This window comes from Rhinatrema bivittatum, chromosome 7, assembly GCF_901001135.1.
Source record: "Rhinatrema bivittatum chromosome 7, aRhiBiv1.1, whole genome shotgun sequence".
Taxonomy (NCBI): Eukaryota; Metazoa; Chordata; class Amphibia; order Gymnophiona; family Rhinatrematidae; genus Rhinatrema; species Rhinatrema bivittatum.
The window spans coordinates 119,474,756-119,494,232 of NC_042621.1; the positions used below are offsets into that span (position 1 = coordinate 119,474,756).

General features: G+C 48.2%; 1 protein-coding gene across 5 annotated transcripts in view; it reads left to right on the plus strand.

Moving 5' to 3' along the window:
• GBF1 (golgi brefeldin A resistant guanine nucleotide exchange factor 1) overlaps window positions 1–19,477 on the plus strand; it is a 739,811-nt gene that overhangs the window by 649,807 nt on the left and 70,527 nt on the right. For 3 of the 5 annotated variants that reach the window (XM_029609015.1, XM_029609019.1, XM_029609016.1), the window contains one exon: window positions 9,625–9,830. In XM_029609015.1, the coding sequence (XP_029464875.1) occupies window positions 9,625–9,830 (206 nt within the window). The remainder of the gene's footprint in view (window positions 1–9,624; window positions 9,831–19,477) is intronic. The other 2 variants (XM_029609018.1, XM_029609020.1) reach the window with 1 other exon arrangement.

Below are 19,477 nucleotides of genomic sequence, written 5' to 3' on the forward strand. Positions count from 1 at the left end.
TTTTTTTTTTACTGCTGCAGCACACTGAACCGATGATTTCAATGTGTTATCCACTATGACGCCTAAATCTCTTTCTTGGGTGGTAGCTCCTAATATGGAACCTAACATTGTGTAACTATAGCATGGGTTATTTTTCCCTATATGCATCACCTTGCACTTATCCACATTAAATTTCATCTGCCATTTGGATGCCCAATTTTCCAGTCTCAGAAGGTCTTCCTGCAATTTATCACAATCTGCTTATGATTTAACTACTCTGAACAATTTTGTATCATCTGCAAGTTTGATTACCTCACTTGTCGTATTTCTTTCCAGATCATTTATAAATATATTGAAAAGTACGGGTCCCAATGCAGATCCCTGAGGAACTCCACTGCCCACTCCCTTCCACTGAGAAAATTGTCCATTTAATCCTACTCTCTGTTTCCTGTCTTTTAGCCAGTTTGTAATCCACGAAAGGACATTGCCACCTATCCCATGACTTTTTACTTTTCCTAGAAGCCATCGATGCCTTCCCACCCTCTCGGCTTTGGCATGTTTCCTCCATCAGGAGCTCCACCGGGACAAGGCGAAAGTCCCTATAATCCATGGGGCGATGCATCCTCAGATGATTCATCACGGACATCTGAGGACCTACTCTGAGCCTTTACCGCCGGAGGAAAGGAGAAGATCTCCTCCAGAAGACCTCTCCTTTGCCAGTTATGTCAAAGAGATGGCTGAGCCTATATCTTTTACACTGGTCACGGAGGAAGATGCTCACCATAAAATGTTGGAGGTCTTACAATTTGTAGATGCTCCAAAAGAAATAATGGCAATACCGGTACATGGAAGTTCTTTTGGACCTCATGCACCACCTGTGGGAACATCCAGGTATGGTACCCCCAGTCAATAAAAAGCCAGATGCTACCTACCTGGTTTAGCAAGCCCCAGGTCAAAAGAGTCAGCTGCCCCACCACTCTGTAGTTGTAGAATCAGCTCAGAAAAAGGCTAAACGATCACGTCCCCATTCCTCTGCCACTCCTGGTAAGGAACAGAAAGCATTGGATGTGTTGGGACGAAGGATTTTCCAAGGGTCCATGTTGATATCATGAATTGCAGCATATCAACTATACATGACCCAATATAATAGAAATCTCTGGAAACAAGTCCAAGAGATTGCGGAGACATTACCACAGCAACAACAAGAAGCCTTGTCCTCCATCCTACAAAAAGGAATGGAAGCAGGTAAACATGAAGTCAGAGCTGCCTACGATTCTTTTGAAACAGCATCCAGAGTCTCAGCAGCAGCCATCAGTGCTAGACGCTGGGCCTGGATTAAGGCCTCAGACCTATGCCCGGAAGTGCAGGACAAACTGGCAGATCTACCCTGTACCGGAGACAACCTGTTCAGGGATAAGATCCAGGACGCAGTGGCCCAGTTAAAGGACCATCATGAGACCCTGCGCCAGTTGTCAACTGTCTCCCCAGATGTTCCCTCTGTATCCCGCAGGGCCATGCATGGAGAACCCAAGAAACAATTCTACAGGCCACACACATATTACCCTCCTGTATCCCGTGCACGACCGGCTCGGGCTCCTCAGAGGGGACATGTGCACGCCAAACTAGAACATCTAGACTACAGCCAGCTCCACAAGCTAGCCCCGCATCTGGATTTTGACTCTTTCCCAGAGAGCAGCAGCCATATTTCAGTGGGGGCCGCCTGTGCCACTTTGCAACAAATTGGCATCCAATCACCACGGTCCAGTGGGTACTGTCCATCGTAACCCATGGTTACTGTCTAAATTTTTCAAAAATATCCCTGGACTTCCCACCCAATCCATCCTGGAGTTGGGACGACCACACAGGAAAACTCGAGTCAGAGCTGTCAACCCTTCTGTCGGTTAGAGCTGTGGAACCGGTTCCACCGAATCAGCAGGGAAAAGGGTTCTACTCCAGATATTTCCTTATTCCAAAAAAGACCGGCCTATTCTGGACCTCCGTGCCTTCAATACATTTCTTTGCAAGGAACGGTTCAGGATGGTATCCCTGGGCACCATGCTTCTTCTACTTCAACAAGGGGATTGGCTCTGCTCTCTGGATCTTCAAGACACATATGCTCATATTGCCAATCTTCCCTCCTCATTGCAAATATCTGCAATTTGTGGTGGGCCGCAGTCACTATCAATATAAGGTACTACCATTTGGTCTAGCCTCGGTGCCTCAAGTCTTTACAAAGTGCCTGGCAGTCGTGACTGCGCAGTTACACAGCAGAGGCATATACGTTTTTCCATACCTGGATGACTGGCTCATAAAAAGCCAGACAAAACAAGGAGCCCTCAACTCTCTCGGTCTCACCATAAGACTTCTAAACTCATTGGGATTTCTAATAAATTACTCCAAATTCCTGACACCATCTCATCTTCTCTCCTTTATAGGAGCTGACCTAGACACGACACTGTCCAGAGCATTCTTACCCAACAACCATGTGATTACGCTGTCGAACTTTGCCAGCTTTATCTGCCATCAAAAAAGAGCCTCAGCTGGCCAGCTACTCAAATTGCTCGGCCACATGGTATCAACTGTCCATGTCACCCCTATGGCACGCCTTGCCATGAGAGTGACCTAATGGACTCTGAAATCCCAGTGGCGACAAGCTACTCAGCCGCTGTCGTCCATGGTACACATAACCAGCCAGCTTAGTATGTCTCTTGCCTGGTGGACAAACAAAGCCAACTTACAAATAGGTCTTCCTTTCCAGCAACCGGCTCCTCAGGTGACCTTAACTATGGATGCCTCCAACCTTGGTAGGGGAACCCACATCCAAGACCTTCAAACTCAAGGGACTTGGACAAAAGCCGAAGCGACTCATCAAATCAACTTTCTGGAGCTTTGAACGATGCGGTACGCCCTTTCTGCATTTCAGGATTACCTCTCCAACAAAGTTGTCCTGGTTCAAACACACAACCAAGTTGCAATGTGGTACCTGAACAAACAGTGGGGCACGGGCTCTTATCTGCTTTGCCAGGAGGCGGCACAGATTTGGGCCTGCTCCCTGTCGCATTCCTTTCTTCTGCAAGCCACTTATCTAGCGGGTGTTGCAACCGTCCCTTCCCGACGGCTGCACTCCTCCTACCTCTCTCCTTTTGCTCCTCCTCTTGCTGTTAATGGATGCCTGGCTGCCGCGGCGTCTGTCTGCTGTCCTCTCCGGCGTCCCCGGACCGGCTTGGGCACTGCCTCCCGCCATACTCTGTCTGTACCTTAGGGCGCATGCACTGTGCGGCCCTCGCTCTTGTTTCCTACTTGGCGCGAACCTCAGGGGCGTCCCCCTGTGATGACGTCATGCTGCCCGGATATTTAAAGCCTACACTGTTTGCTAACCTTTGAGTTAGCAAGGGGAATCTTACGGATGGAATTCGCTCTCCGTACCCAGCTACTCTGCCTCCAATCTTAATTGGACCCTTACGCTAACGGGGTACCCGCTCCTCGGGGGCATCACTTGTTTTTCAGGTCGCTATCAGGAGACCGGTTCTCGCCCCTCGAGGGCCCATGTTCCCTGACTCGCTGCCTGCTCCTATCTTCTCTTCTGCCTGGAAGTTTTCGCTATCTTCAACACCACTGAGTACTACCAACTCCAGCTCAGAGCTTTCCCTGGAACCAGGTACTCGCTCCTCGAGGGCCTGCCTCTGTTCCAGCCCTGGTGCCATCTCCTACATGGAACCGCTGTGTGAGCCTATCAGCTCTCAGGGATCAGGTACTCGCTCCTCGAGGGCCTGCTCTTCCTATCCTGGATTTCTCCATACCTGGGACTTGTTCATATTCCACTGTACTCATTATTCTCAGTTCTTTCCACTACAGCACTGCTACCGGAGGAGTCGCTGTTCCAGCGCCTGAGGGATACTAGCCCAGCCGGGCTACTTCAACTACTCATCACTGCCACCTCTGGTGGCTACACAACATTGCTTAATAAAAGATGTATCTCTGTGTTTGTGTGTCCTCAGCTGAGCCTGACCTGTGGCCCCTCACGGGACTGCCCCCCGTGGGTGTGGTCAGCTGCCACAGTGTCCAAGGGTCCACCAAAACCTCACTAATTATAACAGTGGGCACACAGAATGCACTGGTGGACCGCCTCAGCCGACGTTTCCAGCCCCACGAATGGTCTCTGTATCCCTCGGTTACAAACAGAATCTTTCACCGGTGGGTTCATCTGACCATCGTCCTTTTTGCGTCCAGTCAGAAGAACAAAGTGGAAAGCTTCTGCTCCCTGCACAGGGACCGGCATGCACCAGCCAGGGATGCCTTCGTCCATCCCTGGAACAAAGGCTTGCTTTATGTGTATCCTCCGATTCCACTAAAAAGCAAGACTCTCGGTAAGCTACAACAGGACCGGGGCTTAATGATTCTCATAGCCCCATACTGGCCGCACCAAATTTGGTTTTCCATACTTTGGGACCTTTCTGTCCAGGACCCCATTTGCCTGGGCATGTCTCCCAACCTCATAACACAGAATCACGGCAGGTTATGCCACCCGAACCTCCAGGCCCTCTCTGACGGCCTGGATATTGAAAGGCTGATACTACAACCACTCAACCTTTCAAGTGATGTATCTCAAGTCCTAGTAGCTTCTCTGAAACCTTCCATGCGGAAATCCTACCGTTCTAAATGGAAGAGATTTACCTTATGGTACACACAAAAGGGCTTGGATCCTTTTTCTTGCCCCACATTGAGTCTGTTGGATTATCTCTGGCAGCTCTCGGAATCTGGTCTCCAGACATCATCTATCCGAGTACACCTTATTGCCATCTCTGCTTACCATCAAGGAATAGCAGATGCCCTGATAACAGCTCAACCCCTGGTGAGTCACTTCATGAGAGGCTTAGTACAGCTTAAGCCTCCTCTTCGGCCACCGGTCGAGGCATGGGACCTCAGTGTCGTACTTGCATGGCTCATGCACACTCCTTTTGAGCCCTTGCATTCCTGTGAACTCAGATACCTTACATGGAAAGTTTTTTCCCTAGTAGCCATCACATCTGCTCGCAGAGTGAGTGAGTTACAGGCCCTTGTGACTTACTCACCCTACACAAAGGTTCCTCCATGACCGGGTGGTTCTCCACACTCACCCTAAATTCCTTCCTAAGGTGGTAACTGATTGCCATTTAAATCAGTCCATAGTCTTGCCCACTTTCTTTCCAAGACCTCATCTTCACACCTTGGACTGTAAGCGTGCTCTTGCGTTTTACTTAGACCGCACTACAGCCCACAGGAAGTCCTTGTCTCTTTTGATAAGAACAAACTTGGGAATGTGGTGAGTAAGCAAACACTGTCAAACTGGTTGATAGACTGCATCACATTCTGTTACCAACAAGCAGGCCTTCCACTACAGGGACAAGTGAAAGCACACTCAGTCAGAGCAATGGCGACATCAGTAGCACACTACCGTTCAGTACCGATTGCTGACATCTGCAAGGCTGCGACATGGAGCTCTCTCCACACCTTTGCAGCTTGCTACTACCTGGACAAGGCTGGGCGACAGGATTCCGTCTCTGGCCAGTCTGTCCTAAGAAATTTGTTTCTAGTGTAGGAACCCAACTCCTCCTACTTCGACCCGCTGTTAATTTCAGGCTGCCTTATCCTTGCCAACAGCACCCCAGTTGTGCCTGTTGCACATGTTCAGTGCTGCTTGGCCTCATACGTATGACTAAGCCTGTAGCTTGCTATTCACCCATATGTGAGGACTACCATCCTGCTTGTCTTGGGAGAAAGCAGAGTTGCTTACCTGTAACAGGTGTTCTCCCAGGACAGCAGGATGTTAGTCCTCACGAAACCCACCTGCCACCCCGCGGAGTTGGGTTCGCTTACGTTTTATTATTTTATTTTTCACTCGTACTTTTGCTACAAACGAGACTGAAGGGGGACCCCTGCTGGCTGCAGGGTTAGTGGCATGCTGGGCATGCTCAGTGTGCCAGTCAAAGTTCTAGAAACTTTGACAAAAGTGTTCCGTGATAGGACTCCTATCGATGATGTCACCCATATGTGAGGACTAACATCCTGCTGTCCTGGGAGAACACCTGTTCAGGTAAGCAACTCTGCTTTCTATTTAACTGATGGGAGATTTTGTTCCAGTAAAAGGATAATTCTGAAATCTGGGTGATTATTTTAACCATAGACTAACAGTGGTTTCTTAGATCTGGTCAATGGCATGTGCCTGTGTTTATCATTTAAGGAAAATTCGCTAATTGTGCCCTTTCCTGAATAAATTAGATTTCATGAAAGTTGTGCATAGATTAATCCTAAATATATTGGATTATTGTAATGCACTGTTAAATTAAATTAAATTTAACTTGGAATTTCTTTACCACCTTTTGTAGCTGGTCAGTCACTTCAAATAGAATCACAGTATTGTTGATTAGGCAGAGTCAATGCTAGCATTTTTGCTGCCCTGTGCTAATAGTTGCAGTGCTCCTTCTCCCCCCCCCCCCCCCCCCAATTCTTTTTTTTAACACACAATTTTTGTTTACAAATAACCAACACTCAATAGAAACTATCGGTCTAATGCTCTGTCCCAGACCCCCTTTCCCCACCTAAAAAGGTCCTGCTCCCTTCAGCAATCCAAATTTTCAACACACCATCTGCAGGTCCAAAAATTCCTAAAATGTATAGGAGTGATCTCTAGGAGCTACCTACAGGTATGGAAAAATGGCACTGGTTGGACCCTATTGCCGTTAACATTTTGTTGTACAGAAAAACATGTACTACTGTGATACCACCCAGAAAATCTGCAAAATAAGATGCTTGAAACTCATGGTATTAGACCTATTATAACGCATGTTAGATGTCTGTCTGGCCCTTGGAAAGCCTCGACTAAACTGAATAACAATAATGTAGTAAACTTTACATACCAAAACAGTACTAACTGCAAGCATTCAAACAGGAACAACGCCATCTATGAAAAGGCAACACTGCAAATATTACACCAGGCCCTAAAACACCTCCCATTAGGAAAGAAGAACAAACTAGGCTGCTACATAGAAACTATATGCTCGCAGAAATACCCCACCTCAATCACACATGCAGAACACAGACACACTCTCACCGAATATAGTATAAATAGGAACGTATATCGAAACCAAGCTGGAACCTGCAACAAGCCAGACTCAGTATGCAATGCAGCAAAGAAAAAAAACAGAAACATCACCAGTCCTCATAACTCAAGAAATATAAATCAGTCATAATAAACCATATTAATAAAAGGACTTTTAGCAAAGAGCTGATGAACAGAACAGCATTCAATAATTAAGAACACATATAAATCGTTTTAAAAATTTTGCAAACAGCAATAAAATATTTCAAAATAACTAACACAAACACACAGTAATTAAAACTAATAAGGATGGAAAAATTCTCTGCTCCCCACACCAGAAAACTTTTCATTTCCAGTCACCCTGAACTCGCCCTTGATTAGTGGAGGTGGCACAAACTTTCTTCTCACACACACCCCCCCCCCCCCCCCCCCAGGCTGGCAGAATGCCTTTCAGACATACAGATACTTAGGCTGGTAGGCAGCCATTAACACACACACCCTGGCTGGCAGGCTGCCATTCACACACACCCTCCAGAATGGCAGGCTTCCACATACACACTCACACACCTGAGGCTGGCAGGCTACTATTTGCACATACACACAAGGTTGACAGGCTGCAGTTCACACACTCACCTGAGGTTGACAGGCTGCCATTCACACATTCCCTTGAGGCTGGCAGGCTGCCATTCTCACACACCCACCCGTGCAGACTGGCATGGGACACCAGCACATCACTGCTTACAGTCATCTTCTTACTGGGCTCCCTGCATTGCCCAGAGCTTATACTGCTGCTCCTTTTGCTATTTTTTTCCCCCTTCAGGCCAGCCCCACGCAGCTTAAGTACTTCCAGCATGTCCCTGGCCTGAAGGCAATTCTGTTTCCCCTTGGCTGTGGGGTGGACCAGCACCAGAGGTGCAGAATAGGACATGACAGGAGATGAGGAGCAGAAAAAGCTGCTCAATGGGTTCCATGCCGCCATTAGTTGTAGCAGCTGTGGTTTCGGGAGTGATGAGTGCCCAGTGCCGTGGAGCATGGGTGGGAGAGAGGAAGCAGCATGTTCACTGTCCCCAAGTCTACAGTTCCTGCTCCAATTGGACCTGCACTAGTTCACCAAGACTTGGGAGGATCATAATGCCTCAACTCCACTACTACCTGCCGCTGACAACCCCCCCCCCCCCCCCCCAAACACACACACACACGTGCTACCCAATGCAATTGCACAGTATGCACACTTGATTGTACCGGGCTTGTGATTAGGTTAAATGATAAAAGCATTATATGCAAATTTACATGCAATGTAGGATACAGTTAGGATACTATTTATTTATTTATCTATTTATTTATTTAATTATTTATTTGTTTTGGATTTTTATATATCGAAGTTCTTGTAAGAAATACAAATCAATCCGGTTTACATGGAACAGAAAAATGCCCAAGGCCTAAGTAGAGGCCCTAGGTTTTACATAAAACAATTGAACAGGACAACTCCATAAAAAACAATTAAACAGTAAATCAATCTCTCCGAGATATACAAACATTCCAAGGGGCTATAAATAGAATACATTAAAAACGATTTGAACAAATTAAATCACATTATACAGAAAAATGTAGCAGTTTTACGTAAACAATTGAACGATGTGGTAGGGAGGGAAGCATGTGATAAGAGCGTAATTATGACATGAAATATAGCCGGCATTAGAGAGAATAACTGGACTTAAGTTCGTTCCGAACTGAGGGCTGTTGATGGAGAGTTCGAGCTACTGCTTGACTAGGAATTCAAATTTAGTAGGGATAGTTGGCTTATATCAAGATGGTGATAGAGATGATTTACTATAATTTACATAAGACTAATTGGTTTACCTAATATAAATATTCACAGTATACAATTGGTTCCAAATTCTGTGGCCGATATTATTTTGGGCTGCAGGTTCAGGAAAAGGAAGATAACTATTTTGACAGGAGCACATTGGTTACATTTCAAGTATTTTAACCATTTTAAGGCTTTGTTTCTTGCTTACAAATCCCTAAGAGATAATATAGGGTGATGTACTTAAAGGAACATTTCTTTGTATTACCTGGATGATATATTAAGCTCCTCTCAAAGCGCATGGTTGACTAAAGAAGCTGTATTAGTAAATACTAACCACGTGTGTTTACATAAAACACCATTTATATGGAATTCCTTATATGTTGTTGTTCATATGTGTGATTATCTAGCATTTGGCAAAGATGGCAAAAACCATCCTTTTAAGGAGACCTTTAACTTCCTTGTTGTCCCATAGTTAATTATAGCTGTGGTTCTATGGTTGTTGGGAGTGGGGAGAGGGAATGTTCTGGCTCTGCAGGAGCTGTTGCATACTGTATTATTGGAATCATTTTATTATGGTTGGTTATTTTATTATTAAGATTTTTATCTGTAATTTAGTTTTTCATTGATTTTTATAGTATTGTAATAGTTTAATGATGCTGTAAATCACCTAAAGTGTGTTGTGTATAGTCAAGTATAAATGTAAGAAAATTAATACAATATATTTGTAGCATCATATTAATCCTTCCTACTTTTCAAGGGTACAAATCTCAAGAGAAGAGGATCAAGAGCCACAGATATGACAGCAAATCAAACCGCTTCAAGAAAAAAACAAAGGAAAAGGAGAATGCAGTGAGGCGGTCGAGGGTCTCCAGCCAGCGCCAGTCCCGTGCCCACAGCGATGATGAGGATGACGAGAGCGTTCCTGCCAGCTACCACACTGTGTCTTTACAGGTTAGTCAGGATGTAAGTATAGCAGGCCTTTCCTCCTCCTCCTCTCACACACTGTTCTCACTGGCTCGCTGACTTCATTGGGGAGCTAAGATTACTGGGTCTGTATCTCCTCTGGATCTGGGCTGTAAAATTTCTACATTTCATTGGAAAGAGCTCTTGCCTTTGGTACTGGAGGAGTTGCTCTTGCATGCAGTTTTGCTGGGTCCCCACAGCACTCTGACTTTGATTCTGAATGATGGGTTCCTTTTGCTAGGACTGTCATGGGCTACACTAGGGCTATGATGATAAGCAGTCCTTTTCTTTGCATTTCTGGGTCATTTCTATGATGATACTGTCTTGCTCTAGAAATCATTTCCTCTTTCATAATATGTACACAGATTCTCCATTCTTGCACATAGGAGGAGGTCATGGCTTGTTTGGGGAGGATAATGATTATTATTTTGCATTTATATAATGCTTTTCTCTGTAGACAAGCAGGACGAATCAGCCATGCAAGGATAAGATGTTTTCCACTTGTGTGGCTGATTATCGTGCTGTGCAAAGAGAGCACAAGTTACAGGTAAACAATTTAAATATATTCAAGGCACTCGGCAGCTAGTTTAAGAGCTGTATACCACAGATGGGAAAAGAAGTTTCTTTGATGGCATCTAAACTGTGCCTCTCTTTGTTTTCTTGGCATTTCTCCCCATTTTGCTGTTGTAATGGTATCTGTTTTGATCATCTTCTAAACTGTGTTTGGTTTCCTGGTTTCAGGGCCAGATTTTGGGCAAACGGCACCCTGGGTGAAAAGCGCCCCTGCCCCCCACCTTTCCCCAGACTTCTTTTCAGCTGCAGTGGGACGGGATCCGCTGGGCCCTGCTGCTACGGGATGAGTGATACTGGCAATGCCCAGGGCACCCCCCCAGTTCATAGTGCCCCAAGTGACCACCCAGTTTGCCCACCCCAAAATCTAGCCCTGTTTGGTTCTATTTTTAAGGTAGAACTTGCTCCTTGTGCCATTGCTGCTGTCCCACAGCCTTTCGTGTCATCACTGCTCGCAGAAAATTTGTATTGTTTCAGAGAACAGAGAGGATTTCTTTTGGTTCTTTGAGGACAAGCAGGATGTTCCCTGTACATACCTGGATCAGTCCAGACTGCTGGGTTATGCCTTCTTTCCAGCAGATGGAGACAAAGAAAAACTTAACATGGTGTGCCACCTGCGCTTCTCCAGTATTTCTCTCTCTAGCTCGCATACCCCGGGAGATGTCAGCCTGACTGGGTGAGTACCGGTGGTCCAGGCCCTCCCCTTCGGCCTTAGCCTCAGAGACGCGACATTCCTCTGTGGAGACTTTAAAAAAAAAAAAAAAAAAAGGTTTCAAAGGCTGTGAGCAGATGATTTTTGCCGCGGTTTAATGTGTTTATTTCCCACTCTCTTCCTCCTGGGCGTCCGAGGCAGTTTTTAAACTTTTCTTCTCTTGCCAGCGCTGCCCCCCCCCCCCCCCCCCCTCATGCCGCGTGCGAAGCCATGTGCTGCCTGTGGGGAGCCAGCCTCACAGCTCTCCTGCAATAATCTTTGTTTGAGATGCCTCCCAGGCAGGGAGGGTCCTTTGATGGCAGTGGGAAGGTCGGTGTCTAGATCCCGCGCTTCGGCCATGCAGCCCTATGCCTCTCTAAGTTGCTCTGTTAATCGGCTGGCCCTGTTCCTACTCAGTGCGGGAACGGTGGCCATTTTGGATTCAGTCTCGTCGGCAGCAACACAGGCAGCAGGAGGAGGGGATTCTCCCTCTCCACTTTTTCCAATCTCAGTCCTGAGAGTCCCTTGGACTCTTTGCAGGACCCACAGGAGGATCTAATGCTTTTACCACCTCAGGTCCCTTTTTCAACTGACATTGTGCTTTTAATGCACAAAGCCTATTTGGCTAGTCTCACTCACCAGGGGGAGGCCCCCCCGTAGCATGTGTTCAGGTGACAGGGCCCCCTCCTCCAAAGATTCTTAGGTCGGCAGAAACGCAGGAAGTTAATAGGATTTGTACGCTCCATGGTCAAGGAGCTCCAGATCCGCCAGACCAAGATCCGGTCCCTGACCAGGACCTCGATCCTCACAGTATGCTGCTGCAGTTGATGATGCGAGAGTGGGACACTCCGGAGGCAGGCCTGAGAGTGGGGCGGGCATTGAACAAACTCTATCCGTTGCCTGAGGATTCCCTGGATCTTCTTAAAGTACCGAAGGTGCATGCTTCGGTTTCCGTGACACCAAAAGGATGACTATCCCGGTCACCGGTGCATCGGTTCTTAAGGATCTGCAAGACTGGAAACTCGAGGTCCATCTTAAGAGAATTTTTGAAGTGTCAGCTCTCTGGGTCAGGACGGCTGTGTGTAGCAGCCTTAGACAATGTGCGAGCCTGAGATGGGTTCAGCAACTCCTTGGTGCCAGGGATCTTTGTGCCCCAGAAGCAGAGCAGGCAGAGCGTTTGGAAGCCACAGTGGCGTATGGTGCTGATGCCTTATATGATCTTCTCTGGGTCTCCTCCCGGACCATGGAATCAGCAATTTCGGCCAGGAGACTGCTCTGGCTCTGCAACTGGTTAGCAGACTCTTCTTCAAAGTCCCAGTTGGGGTTGCTCCCCTTTAGGGAAAAGTTTTTTTCAGGGAAGATCTGGAACACCTAATCAAGTCCTTGGGGGAAAACAAGCTGCATAAGCTCTCAGAGGACAGACCCAGGGGGTCCAGGAATTTCCTTCCTTCTCGCGCTCGTTTTAGGGGTCAGCGCCGTCTGCGTCAGAATAGACCTTCATCAGTTGGACAGAGACAGCCTTTGGCAAGATCGCAGTCCTGGGCTCACTCCTTCCGCGGCCGCAGACCCGCCCAAGATGGATTCTCTCAGGGAGCTTTGGACCCCAAGTCCACACAATGAGATAGTGCCGCCCACTCCTCAGTTCCATTGATAGGGGCTTGTCTCTCCCTGTTTTACGAGGAATGGGTCAAAATCACGTCGGATCAGTGGGTTCTAAGCGTCATCGAACACGGTTACACTTTAGAGTATGCTCATCGTCTGCGAAATCACTTCATGGTTTCCCCCTTCAGTTCCCCAGAGAACAGGCAAATAGTACAATAGACTCTCCGCAGGCTAGAGGATCTTGGCGCCATCCTTCCTGTTCCCCCAGAGGAGTGCGGGACAGGCCACTACTCCATCTATTTCGTGGTTCCCAAAAAGGAAGTTTCGTTCCGTCCAATTCTAGACCTGAAGGGTGTCGTCAAAGCCCTCAAGGTTCCGCATTTTCACATGGAGACTCTGCGGTCTGTCATCGCAGCAGTGCACAGCGGAGAATTCCTGGCTTCCCTGGATTTATCAAAGGCATATCTTCATATTGCGATTCGCAGGGATCATCAGAGGTTCCTGTGGTTCATGATCCTCTGGAACCATTACCAATTTCAAGCCCTCCCATTCGGTTTGGCTACCACTCCCCATACCTTCACCAAGGTGATGATCATGGTGGCGGCGACACTTTGTAGGGAGGGGGTCCTGGTCCACCCCTATCTGGACGACTGGCTCGTCCAGGCGAAGTTGGAGGAACACTGCCACCTGGCAATTCAAAAAGTGCTGAATCTTCTACGCTCCCTCGGCTGGGTGGTCAACTATGCCAAGAGCAACCTGGTACCTTCCCAGGTCCTGGAAATTTTGGGGGGGTGCTTCAGTACTCAGGCCGGCAAAGTTTTTCTCAGGGACGAGCGTGCTGTCAAGCTAATGGCTCAAGTTCAACATCTCTTGTCCCTGCAAGTTCCAAAGGTCTGGGATTATCTGCAGGTTCTTGGTTCTATGGAATCAACTCTGGATTTGGTACCTTGGGCTTTTGCTCATATGCAGCCCTTACAAAGAGCTTTGCTTTCCCACTGGAAACCAGTATCAGAGGATCAGAGTTTGCGGACCTAGTCAACCTAGCGGTGGACGGCTCTCTTCGACTCAGACACCTTCTAAACCTTCTGCGCCAGGGTCCAGTAATTTTTGATCAGGCGGATCACTTTTGTCTAGCGGCATGACTTTTGAGAGGAGAAAATTAAGGAAGAACGGGTATCTGGAGGAGGTTATTTCCACCCTCCTCTAGACAAGAAAGGCCTCTACCTCCCTTTGCCCCTCCCCGAGTTCGCCAGAACTAGCCTGCCCTGGTGTCTGGTCCTAGACCACCTACAGCTAGGAATGGATCTCGAGATTCCCCAGTGGGTGATCATAACCATGGACGCTAGCCTCTCTGGTTGGGGGGCAGTGTCTCAATCTCTGTCGGCTCAGGGCCAATGGTCACGAGAGCAAGTGAGTTGGTCCATCAATCGCCTGGAAACAAGAGTGGTACGATTGGCGGTAAGGAGGCTTCTCCCCCTGGTCCGCAATCAAGCGGTGCGACTACTGTCCAACAATGCAACGACAGTGGCCTATATCCATCGTCAGGGGGGAACGAAGAGTCAGCAGGTAGCCTCAGAGGCGGACAAGTTGATGGTCTGGACAGAGCACTATCTGGCTCGGCTGCAGGCCTCCCACATAGCTGGAGTCGACAATGTACATTTAGATTTTCTAAGTTGGCAGCGTCTAGACCCCGGAGAGTGGGAGCTGTCCAAAGAGGCAATGTTGCTACTCTCTCGCCATTGGGGTGTCCCACAATTGGACCTGATGGCGACCCAGAAAAATGTGAAGGCCCCGTGCTTCTTCAGTCACAGACAAGAACATGGATCGGAAGGAGTAGACTCTCTAGTACTCACATGGCCCCGAGACATCCTGCTCTATGTATTTCCTCCTTGGCCTCTGGTGGGCATGGTAATTAGGAGGATAGAGGGTCACCCGGGAACGATTATTCTCATCGTGCCGGAGTGGCCCCGGAGACCATGGTTTGCGGACCTAGTCAACCTAGCAGTGGACGGCCCTCTTTGACTCAGACACCTCATACTGCGCCAGGGTCCAGTATTTTTTGATCAGCGGATCACTTTTGTTTAGCGGCATGGCTTTTGAGAGGAGAAGATTAAGGAAAAAAAGGGTATCCGGAGCAGGTTATTTCCACCCTCCTCTAGGCGCGAAAGGCCTCTACCTGCCTTACCTATGTTAGGGTCTGGAAAGTCTTCGATTCCTGGTGTTGCGAGAGAGGGATCTCTCCTCGGCATGCTTTTGTGGCTCAGATCCTAGGTTTTCTGCAGAACGGGTTAAGCAAGGGGCTATCCTTCAACTCCCTACGGGTCCATGTCGCAGGCTTGGGCTGCCTGAGAGGGCGCATTGAGGGAGCACCTCTTGCTTCTCACCCGATTTGGTTCATTTTCTGAAGGGAGCAAAACACCTTAATCCCCCCAATCCATCCCATTTGTCCATCTTGGAGTCTCAATCTGGTCCTGAAGGTGTTGTGTGAGCCTCCTTCCGAGCCCCTCAAGCAGTTTTTCTCTATCTCCATCTGCTGGAAAGGAAGCATAACCCAGTAGTCTGGACCGATCCGTGGTACAACAGGAACAAAAATTAGCAGGTAAGAACCAATTTTCCTTTAGTCCTCATACATGGGTGAAATCATCAAATGGAGCCCCGATGCGCAAAACTTATGTCAAAGGTTCTAGAACTTTGACTAGGCACACTGAACATGCCCAGCATGCCCTGTACCACACGTCCACGCGGGGTTCCTCTCCAGTCTTTTTTTTTTTTCCGTGGAGCTGTAAGTCTCTCGTGTAAGTGAACTCACTTTTGGTTGTTTGTGGCTTTGTGTGAAACTTTCCTTTTTCTCGCGCTTCTTGCGAGTTTTTCTGTTATGTTGCCGGATCTCTCTCGGTGCCTTTGTTTAGTGTTCCTAGTCAGTGTTTTCGGCAATTCTGGTAAATTTCATTTTTTATGGTCGATTCCCCGTGGTGCCTCAGTGTCCGATGCCCATTGAAGTCCACCCATCGAAGTTTGTACCCCTTTTGTCTCGTTCAACATGGATATCTCCGGTTTTCTGTGATGTACCCAGTGCCCGAGGACCATGTTAATAACTGATCCGCATAAGATATCTGTCCTCTGCCTGGGGGCATCTCATGACATCTGGGGTTACCACTTAAGCGCCCAAGTGAGCCAGAAGGGACGTCTGCTTCAACTCGACAAGATAGAACAGCTCTTCTGGTTGAAGAAGTCCGAGCCATTGGCATCGGCATTGAAGGACCAAGGAGCCGCATCGATGGACACCGAGCTATCGACATCAGCGAGACTGTTGATGCTGGAGACTGACCACCATCAATCTTATCCAGGTCGACAACGTCTGGTTCCTCCTCAGCCTCGACACCAGGGAAGGACCAGTCCGAGCATCGAGGGGAAGGCAAAGAAGCAGAAGCACAAGTTCACAATCGTGCATGGTGCCGGGCATGGGAATGCACCAGCTTATTCCATGATGCCCCAGAAGCAACCCCACGGCGAGGAGTGCCAGTCCTCCATCAGTGCTGGGTGTCCGCAACAGTCTCCATGGTCCTGAAGACAGTCACCGATCCACCTTGCAGATCCAAAGACAATCTGGCCACCCCTCCTTCCTCCTAGTCGGTGTTGGCATTAGCAAAGTTTGAGTAGGAGCCAGAGCGCTGAGTCTAGCTAGTGGTGGAGTGGGTGCTGCAGGACTTCAGTCCTGTGGCACTGACGGTACCATACCCGGTGCCACCCATCCTCATACCGCCACTGGAGAAGCTCAAAGTGCTCATCGTTGCTTTACCGACTCAGCTGCTTCTGTTCCCGGGACAGCATCAATGCTTGGCGGGGCACCAAGGCTTCCCCCTACAGATATGGTGGTTGTTGCCGGTTTCTCCGAGAAGGAACCTCCACTGGAGTTGGCAGAGATGCCAAGGCCTGCAGTCCCCCATCTGAACAAAGGCCAAGCACCCAGGCACCCATCCCCTGTAGCTTACAGTGAGAATGAGGACCCCCTGTGACCCTTGGGGGGATGATGCTTCGGAGTCTTCTGAAGGCAACGAGAGTCTCCCTTCGCTCCTCTGGAGGAGGGGGGTCTGATGGAAGTCTCCGCCTGAGGACTTGACCTTTGCAGGGTTTATGAGGGTGATGATGAAAGCCATCCTATTTCAATTGTTAACGGAGGAGAATGCCAGGCACAAAATGCTTAAGATCCTCCAGTTCGTGGAGCCTCCTAAGGAAATTGTGGCAGTCTCAGTGCTCAAAATCCTTAAGGAGCTGCTGCTGAGGATATGGAAAAACCCCTCACAGTGCCTCCCATTAATAAGAATGCAGATAGGGGTATACCTTATCCAGAAGGCTGCCAGATTCAATAAGCATCAGCTGCCCCACCAGTCAGTGGTGGTCAAATCTGCCCTCAAGAGGGCCAAGTATTTTCGGACCCATTCCACTGTGCCCTCAGCAAAGGACCACAGAGCGATGGATGCTCTTGAGAGGAAGGTGTTTTAAGGTGCCATGCTCATTGCCCACATTGCTGCCCACCAGCTCTACATAAGCCAGTACTCGCAGGACATCTGGAAGCAGGTGCAGGAAGTGACCGAGCAGCTGCCTCATCAGCAACAGAACACCCTCATGTCGCTATGCATAAGGGCCTGGAGCAGAAAACAATGTTTTCGAGACAGCATCGAGAGTCTCTGCAGCAGGAATCAGCACCCACAGAATGGCATGGCTGTGGGCCTTGGATCTCCGACCAGAGGTATAGGAATGACTTGCCCATGTGCCATTTACTGGGGAGAATCTCTTCAGAGAGAGGTTGAGGGACACCTTGGTCCAACTTCAGGACCATTATGAAACTCTCCAGCAACTCTTTGCCAGCACTCTGGACCCGTCCTCCTCTTCTAGGAGACCGGCAAGACAGGAACAGAGGAAGTCTTTTGTTTGCCAAAGGAAGTACCATCCTCTGCCCTCTCATTTCCGTCAACAACATCGGGGCTGCTGCGGCTATCCCAGGCAGCAGAGAGCCCCCATGCCCCAGCCGGTGCCTCAGTTAACTCCAGGGATGGGGTTTTGACTGGATCATAAAGAGCGAGGGCCAGTCACCTGTACTCGGACAGTGGACCCTCCGGTTGGTGTCAGGCTGTGGTTCTATGTGAACTAGGACCCAGTATGACCTTGGACCAGTGGGTTCTTTCCACCATCCGTCAAGGGTACCAGTTGAACCTATTGAGTGTCCCGCCAAATTGATCTCCATGCCCGTTTTGGAGGCAAGTAGCACATCAAGAGGTACTGCTAGTGGAGCGCTTCTCCCTCTTAACGGCCAGGGCAGGTCGAGCCCGTATCACCAGGACAAAGAGGGTGGGGTTTCTATTCCAAGTACTTCCTGATTCCAAAGAGAACAGGAGGACTTCGTCCCATCCTAGACCTGAGGGCCTTGAGCAAGTTTCTAAAAAAAAAAAAGAAAAGTTCAAGATGGTTTCCCTGGGCACCTTGACCCCCTTTTTACAAAAAGGGGACTGGCTATACTCCCGCGATCTAAAGAATGCATACACTCACATCGAAATCTTCCCAGGTCACAGAAAGTATCTTCAGTTTGTGGTGGGGAAACAGCACTTCCAGTACAAAGTGTTGCCGTTTGGGCTAGCATCAGCCTCACAAGTCTTCAAAAAATGCCTGGCCATGGTTGATGGCACATGTCTACAGACTGGGAGTGCATGTTTTCCCTTATCTGGGCGATTGGCTGGTCAAGAGCACATCTCAGGTATAGAAACATAGAAATGATGGCAGAAAACCAAACGGCCCATCCAATCTGCCCAGCAAGCTTTCACACTTATTTTTTTCTCATACTTATCTGATACTCTTGGCCTTTATTAGTAACTTTTTGGCTCTATTTACCTTCCACCCCTGCCATTGATGTAAAGAGCAGTGCTGGAGCTGCATCTAAGTGAAGTATCTAGCTTAATTGGTTAGGGGTAGTAACTGCCGCAGTAAGCAAGCTACTCTCACGCTTGTTTACCCAGCCTATGCAATTCAGTCCTTGTTGGTTGTTCTCTGACTATAAATCCTCTTCTTCATTCCCCCCTGCCGTTGAAGCAGTGAGCTGCGCTGGATATTTATTCCAAGTGAAGTATCAGGCTTAATTGATGCGGGGTAGTAACCGCTGTAACAAGCAAGCTACACCCATGCTTATTTGTTTACCCAGACTATGTAATTCAGTCCTTGTTGGTTGTTGTCAGAATATAAATCATATTTTCTTCATTCCCCCTGCCATTGAAGCAGAGAGCTATGCTGGATATGCACTGAAAGTGAAGTATCAGGCTTATTTGGTTTGAGGTAGTAACCGCCACAACAAGCAAGCTACTCCCCCGCTTTTTTGTGAATGCAGCTACTCCCCTGCTTTTTTGTGAATGCAAATCCTTTATTCCATATTTCCTCTTGCCGTTGAAGCATAGAGCAGTGTTGGAGTTGCATTAACCGTGTGTATGTTTATTGAATAAGGGTATTAATCTCCAGGTAGTAGCTGTCATTCCCGCAAGCCACCCCCATGCCTCTTCTCTTCATTTACATCCTCTAGACTTTATGGATCCACAGTCTTTATCCCAGGCCCCTTTGAAATCCTTCACAGTTTTGGTCTTCACCACTTCCTCCAGAAGGGTGTTCCAGGCATCCACCACCCTCTCCGTGAAGAAATACTTCCTGACATTGATTCTGAGTCTTCCTTCCTGGAGCTTCAAATCGTGACCCTGGTTCTACTGATTTTTTTTCCAACGGAAAAGGTTTGTCGTTGTCTTTG